General features: G+C 48.2%; 1 protein-coding gene across 8 annotated transcripts in view; it reads left to right on the forward strand.

The window, feature by feature from the left end:
- The window catches only part of PRRC2C (proline rich coiled-coil 2C), a 66190-nt gene extending 57927 nt beyond the window's left edge, over window positions 1-8263 (forward strand). For 5 of the 8 annotated variants that reach the window (XM_038758079.1, XM_038758083.1, XM_038758084.1 and 2 more), the window contains 7 exons: window positions 20-254; window positions 1159-1281; window positions 3517-3735; window positions 4221-4324; window positions 4735-4861; window positions 5823-6059; window positions 7982-8263. In XM_038758079.1, coding sequence (XP_038614007.1) covers window positions 20-254; window positions 1159-1281; window positions 3517-3735; window positions 4221-4324; window positions 4735-4861; window positions 5823-6059; window positions 7982-8239 — 1303 coding nt within the window. In that variant the 3' untranslated portion in view covers window positions 8240-8263. The remainder of the gene's footprint in view (window positions 1-19; window positions 255-1158; window positions 1282-3516; window positions 3736-4220; window positions 4325-4734; window positions 4862-5822; window positions 6060-7981) is intronic. The other 3 variants (XM_038758081.1, XM_038758085.1, XM_038758086.1) reach the window with 3 other exon arrangements.
- Window positions 8264-9022: the final 759 nt, after the last annotated feature.

A 9022-nucleotide genomic window follows, 5' to 3' on the forward strand; every position in this document is an offset into this window, starting at 1 on the left:
ATTCCAATTCTTTCTGCAGATCACAGCAAGCCTTTATGCAAAGCAGTCTATCCCAGCCATCCCCCGTGGTTCTGTCTGGTACGGCCTTGCATAACTTTCCAGCGGTGCAACATCAGGAGCTTGCCAAGGCACAGTCAAGTCTTGCGTTTCAGCAGACTTCTAACACCCAGCCAATCCCTATCTTGTACGAGCATCAGCTCAGCCAGGCTTCTGGACTAGGAGGCTCGCAACTTATTGACACACATCTTCTTCAGGTAAGGAAAGTTAGAACTGAGTTATTGTAGTACCCTCGGTAGTGAAATAGTGAGACTTCTACTTCATTTCTGGCCGTGGGGTGAGCTTGAATCGAAGGTGTAGTTTGCACAATTCCTTTTTCTCTGCTCATCAGTTTTAATTTATTAAATTTAAGACTTTGAGGTGTGCTGTCCTAGACGTGAAAGGCATTTGTAACATGAAGCAAATTATGCATCCTCCTTACCTCATTGGTTGTTATATGGATAAAATTAGAAAATGGACATGAAATTTGATCGCTGGTGTCCAGTATGGTGCTCTGCCCAAAGAAAGTGCTTAGCAAATAATGTTGCTGTGTCTAGCTGATTCTTGTGAAATGCCGGTTTGCTTCCTTCATTTTTGCCTTCTCTTATCCTCTCCTGTCCCTCTTCTCCAACCTGGTTTCCAATTGTGCCTACCCATTTTCCTTCTGTGTTTTTTGGCTCAGAAGCTCCACAAGTGTTTCTGCAGGATGGACCAAACTGGTGTTTATGTAGGTAGTAATCTACCCTTTAAGCTGAGTGGCTCCGTCACCCTAAAACTGATCTTGTCTCGAATTTATTGACATTGTCCTAGGGAAAGCATTGCTTGGACAGTCAGGAAAATCAACACTCTTTGTGAGCCTGCTACATGTTAGGGTGTCCTTGGCACTTATCCGCTGTACTAGAAGACAAGATACTTGAGGTGGATTTATCCAATTACAGAGTTTTCTGTCTGTGCAAAGAAAATTTGAACACTTCAAGTGTAAAATGTGCTTTCTAGCAACAGTATTTATTAACAGTGGGGTAAATTGAAGCAGTGTGTTTTTGGTTTATGTATTCTTACGAAGTGATTAGGCATTTTGTTAATGCTGCTGAGCCTTAGAATTGCTTGTGCTCTCTTTCCTAGGCTAGAGCAAGTCTCACACAAGCTTCAAATATTTACTCTGGGCAAGTTCAACAGCCTGGTCAGAGCAATTTCTATAATACTGCCCAGTCTCCCAATGCTCTCCAGCAGGTAAACTATGGCATGGTAAATTTCCTCAATCTTACTTTTTTCATGTTGTTCGTCATTCATGTGTGTGAGGATGGCGAATGAATGGACAGGAGGGGACACTAGCTAAATGCAGATCCCACTTTTTGGGGAACAGTGAACACTTAGAATTTATAACTGCCTATGGCTAATGCCAGACTTGCTCACGCAGGCAAGTTGTGCTTGTCTGCAGGTTTCTACTATTCCCGTTTCAGCCACCGCCTTTTTAAATTATTTTGTGCCCGGTGGCCTGAAGCCATCAACGGGGTGTGGGGGGAGATGAGCCCAGTGTCTTTGGCATTTTTACTGTGTAATGGTGAAAGTTTTGCTTGTAGCCTGTTAATTTGCATATGCTCTTTTAAAACGGGGTTTTGTCTAAACAACTCGGACTCATGGTGTACTCAGTACTGGAAATGCTACAAAGAATCCCACCTGGAAGACATTTAACACTGGCTGTGCCCCTGAACTATTCCCAGAACATGGGCACAGAGAACTTAAATTTTAACCATGGTGTTCCTGTTCAAGTAGAATCTCCTATGGCATAATCACCCTTTCCTGAAAATGGTGGTTCCTTTTAGAATTTGAAAATTGCAGCTCAAACCAGCCCCACGTTGTTTTCTGTCAGGATTGGGGGTCTTTTTATAGTTTTTTTGCCTTGGTTCGGAGGCAGTTGTGACTACGTTTTGATCATTTAACTTGCCCCCGTCCTAAAAATCATAGCAGGATCAATGCTTTCCTATGTAGCAGTGGTAGTCAGGCCATTATATTGTGAGCATTGACATCTTGTTCTCATAAGATCCTTCACACCCAGCTGCTTTCCAAAATGGTTCAGTCATCTGCCGAGCAACAAATCACCTTTTCTGTTGCCTTGTGCAATTCCCTAGGTGGGGTTTACCATATCCATTCCTAGACTGTGAGCCTGTTGTTGGGTAGGGATTGTCTCTGTTGCTGAATTGTACTTTCCAAGCATTTAGTACAGTGCTCTGCACACAGTAAGTGCTCAATTAATACTACTGAATGAATGAATGAACAGAAGCAGTGTGGCCTAGTGAAAAGAGCACGGGCCTGGGAATCAGAGGACCTTGATTCTAATCTCGGCTCTGCTGCTAGTCTGCTTTGCGGCCTTGGACAAGACACTTAACTTCTGGGTCTCAGTTCCTTCATCTGCAAAATGGGGATTCCATACTTGTTCTCCTTCCCCCTGAAACTGTTAGTCCCATGTGAAACCAGATTAACCTCAGAGCTTGGCACGTAGTAAGCACTCAGTAAATGCCACAATTATCATTGTCATCGTTGTTAGTAAGCTCATTTAGTGGAGTTGAATTTTGGAATTTTCTTCCTACAATTCTATGTATTAAAGCAGCATGGTCTAATGGAAAGAGCATGGGCGCCTGGGAGTCAGAGGACCTAGATTCTAATCCTGGCTCTGCCATTTACCTGCTGTGCATCCTTAGGCAAGTCACTTCACTTCTCTGTGTCTCGGTTCCCTCATCCGAGAAATGGAGGCTCATTACCTTTTTCTCCCTCTTACTAAGAGTGTGAGCCCCTTGTGGGACTAGATTATTTTGTATCTGTCCCAGTGCTTAATTCAGTGCTTTGCACATAGTAAGCACTTAATAAGTACCACAATCGTCATCATTATTAATAGTAAATCAGTTGGGCACTTGTTTGTACTCTCCCAAGCGCATAGTATAGTGTTCTGCACACAGTAGCCACTTAATAACTATGATGGATTGGTTTAAGTCTGATCATTACAAACCCCAACCTTATGGGGCTGGATTCAGTTCACATTACCTTGTGTCCTTGACACATAGGAAGCACACTGTCAGTACCGTCCTTGTCATTATTATTATTCTAACAAAGTACAGGAATCCTATCCATTACTTCTGTAGCATAAATTGTTGCCAGTTTGGCATTTTCCATAAAACTCAGAATTTTAAAAGAAAATCATCATAACCCATGAAGAAGTGGTGGCAAATGTCAAGGCCCCGGCCAATTGACAAAGCTGCGCTAAGCTTGTATCCCCAAGTTATTGCTACCGAACTTCCTGTTTTGAAGGTGAACTGACATGTGGTTTTTGGAGGGTTTTGGGTGGTCGTGGTCCCGCTTAATATATGGGGAGGGAAGTTGTATGAACTTGAATGAATGTGTACGGAGGGTGTCTTGTCATGGTGGGGATGTGTTTAACATGTACCCATAAACGTTACTGAGCCTTCTGTGCTCCTGCTTTTCCAGGTAACAGTGCCATTACCTGCTTCCCAGCTTTCTTTACCTAACTTTGGATCGACGGGGCAGCCTCTAATTGCTCTGCCTCAGACCCTCCAGCCCCCATTACAACATACACCCCCACAGCCTCCGGCCCAGAGCCTCAGTCGGCCCGCACAAGTAAGCCAGCCTTTTCGAGGATTAATCCCCGCCGGAACTCAGCACAGCATGATCGCTACTACTGGAAAGGTGAGTTCAGCAAATGGTCAGTTCACTGGGATCACAGGAAATGTTCACATTTTTTGGCAAGTGTTGCCAACTAATTGCATCATGTCTGAAAAACACTCACAACCCCAGTCATTTTTTCACTTCTCGGTTTTTAATGTAGACTTCAGGTGTACGCTAATTGCTTTGAAAATAAAGCTCCTTGAGTGTTTTCCACTTGAGGTTGACTTCTAAAGAAAGCCTGTCCTATCCTCCCCTTCGATATAAAGCATTCCTTATCTGTTCCCAGTCCCTTGGATTTGGAAAGCCTGGGAGAGCTGAATTAGATTTAGTATTGCCTCCGTCTTCCTGGTGCTGTTTAGTGATGGGTTCTAGCTAGGGCTTCCACGGTTGCTCGGCGGGGTGCCGAAAGTGAGATCCCCCTGTTCCGTCTGTTTGCAAGACACCGAGAAGGGCAGCTTTTAACTCGACATCGCCGATGGTAAAATCAGCTTCCTGCTTTTTCTCAGATGTCAGAAATGGATCTGAAAGCCTTTGGAAGCGGTATTGATGTAAAGCCAGGTACTCCTCCAATCGGTGGTAGAAGCACCACTCCGACGTCCAGTCCTTACCGGTAAATGGTCCTTTCCCACTTGTTAGGGCACAAGACCCCAAAAGCAGTGTGAGGGGAAGCCTTCGAGCGTAGAGTTCAAGGGTGGGGGGGGGAGAAATATGTAAATCTTAACCCAGTCCTGTGGTTCAGGCTTCAAAGGGTGATCTGAGCATGCCCTGCTGCTCTTCTCCCATCTTGCCTTTTGGTAGTGGAGCAGGTCTTGCCCATCAGCAGAACCACCCACCCAATCCCCTAATGGCCTGCTCCCCAGGGGGTGGGGCAGAGGGTCACATCCCCTTGGCGGGGTTCTCCCTTTAATGGATTAGTGGTAGACCTGTTCCTCCCGTCGGTTCTTCCGTCAGGGTTTGTTCGCAGGAACGCTAGTCGTGGGTACCGTCGGCATTCCTAACTGATGTTGGCTTCTTTCTAAGGGCCAGTTCTACGAGTCCAAACAGCCAGTCCAGCAAAATGAACAGCATTGTCTACCAGAAGCAGTTCCAGTCCGCAGCTGCCACTGTGAGGATGACCCAGCCGTTTCCTCCCCAGTTCGCACCCCAGGTGGGCAGAAGTAGACGAGCGACAGTAGTTCTGTTCAGAATGAACTCCCAGTCTGGTTCGTTGCTACTCGGTTGAGCTGCCAAGTGTTAGCCCGTTCGGAGGCCCAGATGTTCACTGCTGTCGTTCCTCTCATTGTCGCAGGTCGAGGGTCAGCAGACTTGAGCCAGCTTTTCTTCACCCTTGCTTTCCCCCCCTCAGTGCCATTTAGGAGATCTATGGTCTAGCCTTGCAGGGAGGGAGGCTCACTGGTGCGAGCTGACAGTAGAGGCAGGAGCTTACCAGGTTCCCCACACAACTCTGACAGTCTCGTGCAACACCGCTTACCAGGTTCCCACCCAACTCTGACAGTCTCGTGCAAGACCTGGGGTTTGGTTTGGTTTTGTGTTCTTTGTTCTTTTGTTTCTCTTGGAAACACCAAAGTCTTCGGAGAAGGCTCCCAGTGCCTGTGGTTGAAGTTTGTTCCAGGCCTTTTTCGGCATATACCGTCTTCCCCTGAATCACACTAAAGAGCTAACCGAGATTAATTCTTCCAGCACCACTTGATTTTTTTTGAGAGGATGTTTGCGCTGTATACACTGGGACCGCTTAATCTCGCTTTGGGTGGTTTGGTCCAGGTATGCTTCCTACACATTGCAGCCATCTTTCTGGAGATGCCCTAGTAGCTTTTCTGTTGGGGTTTTTTTTTGTTTCGGGGTTTTTTTTTTCCTTGTCAGAACTTGCAGCTGAGATGCTAGAAGCGTGTGAAGCCCCTTAGCATAATCTTGACCGTATTTTTCCATACTAGAACCTTCGAGCATGGCCTGTCTTACTCTTTGCCACTGTTAACCGAATGATCCAACCCGCACCCTTCCTTGGGGCACACTGGGCGCTAGATTTGCTCTGGGGTGAGCCAACCCGTGATCTAAGTGGCAGCTTTTTTTTTAACAGTTCAATGTTTTATGTTTTGTTTTTTTCCACTCAGATCCTCTCTCAGCCTAACCTGGTCCCTCCATTGGTAAGAGCCCCACATACTAACACCTTCCCAGCGCCTGTTCAGAGGCCGCCAATGGCACTGGCCAGTCAGATGCCTCCTCCGATGACCACAGGCCTCATGAGCCACCCTCGTTTGCCCCATGTGGCGAGGGGTCCTTGTGGATCACTATCCGGAGTCAGAGGCAATCAGGCCCAGGCTGCGTTGAAGGCTGAACAAGACATGAAGGTTAGTACAGTGTTCACAGCTGACAGGGCAAGAGTGTGTCTCTGAATCATGTCTTAAGATGCCTCTGGACCCTTAACCTGTATCCAGGCATTCATTGTCTCCGTGGGCTTAGCACATTTTTTTTTTACCCTCCCCCACCATTTGCAAGCGCTTAGTACAGTGCTCTGCACATAGTAAGCGCTCAATAAATACGATTGATGATTTGCAACTATACTCAGTAGCAAGCCAGTGTTTTCGATCACATGGCCAAGGGAGCTGTTTGGCAGTAATTATAACTGAAGGGAAATCTGAGTTTGGGCCTTTTGGAGGAGAAACAGGAAGTCCCTTTGGTTCACTAAGATCCCTTTTCCATCTTTCATCGAAATAACGGCCTCGACTCTGAGGACCCGTCCAAATCCGTGCTGGTGGAGAGCTACCTAGGTTTCCCTACCGTTGTCAGTTGGATAAAATATTCTTCGCTTCCTGCCTTGAACCGTTGCCCTGGGTTCTTCTTTACCTGCCACCTTCCCAGCAGCGATTGCTATGTCTTATTGCCTGGTTGAGCGATGGTATGATGTGCATCTGGAAGAGCTCTTTGAGACCCTTCAAAACAAAAGGCACTCAAGACTTTCGGGTACAGAAGATATTTAGGAGTCTGTGTGGGGTCGATTTAGGGCTACCGGCAATGTCATGTGGTTCCCTTACCTTTGGATCTGGCACAATCCTTTAGTTACTGGTTTTTCTTCAAATAGGCCTTAAGGATGCTAAAAGAATGCAGACAGGCTAGCCATATCTAGGGATATTTAGAAGAACGAACCTTACTCGCTGTTTCTAAGGAAGACAAGAGTTCATAGTCCCACAGGTCCGTACTAGATGTCTAGTATCTGATTCGTGCTTGTTCCGGGTCAGAACTACAAGCTGTCAGGCTTAAAGATACGGAAATTCACTACGCAGACCAAAACCAACCCTCGCTTGTCTCGAGCCCATTTTGGCCTTGTAAAACTGGATGTGACACGGTATTCCCGTCCATTCGCAGCTTGCTCATCAAGGTGGCAGCATAGATGAAAAGCTAGAGAAAACTGGGCTGGAAATAGGGGACCAGCCTAGGGTTGGTGGTTCTCGGGATTTGTTTCCACTTAGCCGCAACTGCGCGGCAAGATGACGAACTTCTCTTGTTGACTAGCTGCAGAGTAGACCCTCACCTGTCTCTGGATCTGGGTGTGGCAGAGTGTGTGTAATTGCAGGGCATGAAGACGTTTTGACCCCTGCAGCCAGTGAATAAGAAATAGTGCCCATTGTGTAGGTTGTGGTGCTGTCCTTTGCAGGTTGGCGTAAGTATTGGCATATGCTTAAAAGCCATGCAGAAGTACTCTGTTTAGCTGATCCAAGGAGTGGAAGCTGGCAGCCTTAACTTAAAACGATTACGAAATGCAGTTGTAGTTTCTAATGACTGTGACACTCTTCCCCTGCAGGGGAGAGCGGTGGGAAGAAGACTCGGGAATCAGACTGTTGATCTCTGCGTCGGTAACGCTAGCGGAAGCGATTGCTTGTAATTTTGCTTTGGCTCAGCTCTTATTTACTGATCACTGGAAGTTCCAAACGAGTCCTCCCGTACACGCTTTCAAACTCATAAGCAAGCTCCCTAAATGCATTGGAGTTAGTGGGCTTTGTTCCCCCTTGCAGCGGGCTGTTTTGACTCGGGTATCCCACCACTGTGAAGAGGGAGCTGCTAGGATTGGGTTGACACCCTTGGTGTTCTAACTGGGAGGTGGAAAGTGGCGGTGCGGGGAGGGAGCACCTAGTTTCCAGGCAAGGCTTTCAAGAGAAATGATGATTTGTCGCCTTGCTAGTGAAAGGGTTTGCCAACTCTGTCGCTCCCGTATCTGTGTTGGTCCAGGGAAATCCTGCCGCGTTTTTAGTCGAGTCATTTCTTATCTTTCAAGGCCAAACAGAGAGCCGAGGTTCTGCAGTCCACCCAGCGATTCTTCTCCGAGCAGCAGCAGACTAAGCCGATGGGAGGCAAGGCCCCCAAAGTGGACAACGACGCGGCCAAACCCTCCGAGCCTCTGACCGACCCCCCGGGTGTTTGCCAGGAGAAAGTCGAGGAGAAGCCCCCTCCCGCTCCAACCACGTCGACAAAACCCGTTAGAACTGGGCCAATTAAACCTCAGGCAATCAAAACCGAAGAGACAAAGTCTTAAAAGGCATTGGATCACTGTTGGGGGGCGGGGGGGGGCGGGGGGGATAGCAGGGAAGGGGGATGGGAAGGGGGGTCAGAGGGAAAGGATTGGGTTCAAATGACAGCAGTAGAAACCTGAAGCCGGAAGGGTAAGGCGGGTGACCTGCAACGTAATACCGGCAGGGCTCGGAAACGTACGCGGTTTCATAGGAGGTTTTTCACACTGTTACACGCAAGCAGCTTCAGCACAAGTCAGAACGGGGGCTCGGCAGCCCCTCGGATGCCACCAGAGACCCGGCTCGGGGCGCTGGCTGCTCTGCTCGTCTTCGTAGCCGGGATCGGGGTGCCCCGTCCCCCACCCCCTCGCCCCCACCCGTGCACATCCCCTCCACAGAAGTAGAATATCACTGTCGCAGGCCGCACAGAATGAGAGAGGAGCGGCGGGCACCCAGCTGGCCAAGCGGAGCCGGTTCCTCTCCGCTGCCCATTAGGGCCCGCGGCCGCTGGGCCCGTTTTTTTGGGCGCTCGGAGTTTTAAGTCCCGGAGGCACCCGATGCCGGACAGAGTAGACCTCCTTTTTATTCTGGCAACTTGCTGCTGCTGATTTTGTAACGAGGAAACCGAGGTGAACAAACACAATCACAGTAGAGAAATTGAGCTTCCTTGGCAGAATGGCGCTGCCGTGTCCGGGGCCGACTTCCCCGTGAGCATTTCTGCCTGGGCCACCCGTGTCGCTGAAACACAGCTGCGTCTGCCCACCCTTCCTGCCCACTCTGTGCTGGAGAAGTAGAATCAAGTCAAATAA

Source organism: Tachyglossus aculeatus, chromosome 16, assembly GCF_015852505.1.
Source record: "Tachyglossus aculeatus isolate mTacAcu1 chromosome 16, mTacAcu1.pri, whole genome shotgun sequence".
In the NCBI taxonomy this organism is placed as follows: Eukaryota; Metazoa; Chordata; class Mammalia; order Monotremata; family Tachyglossidae; genus Tachyglossus; species Tachyglossus aculeatus.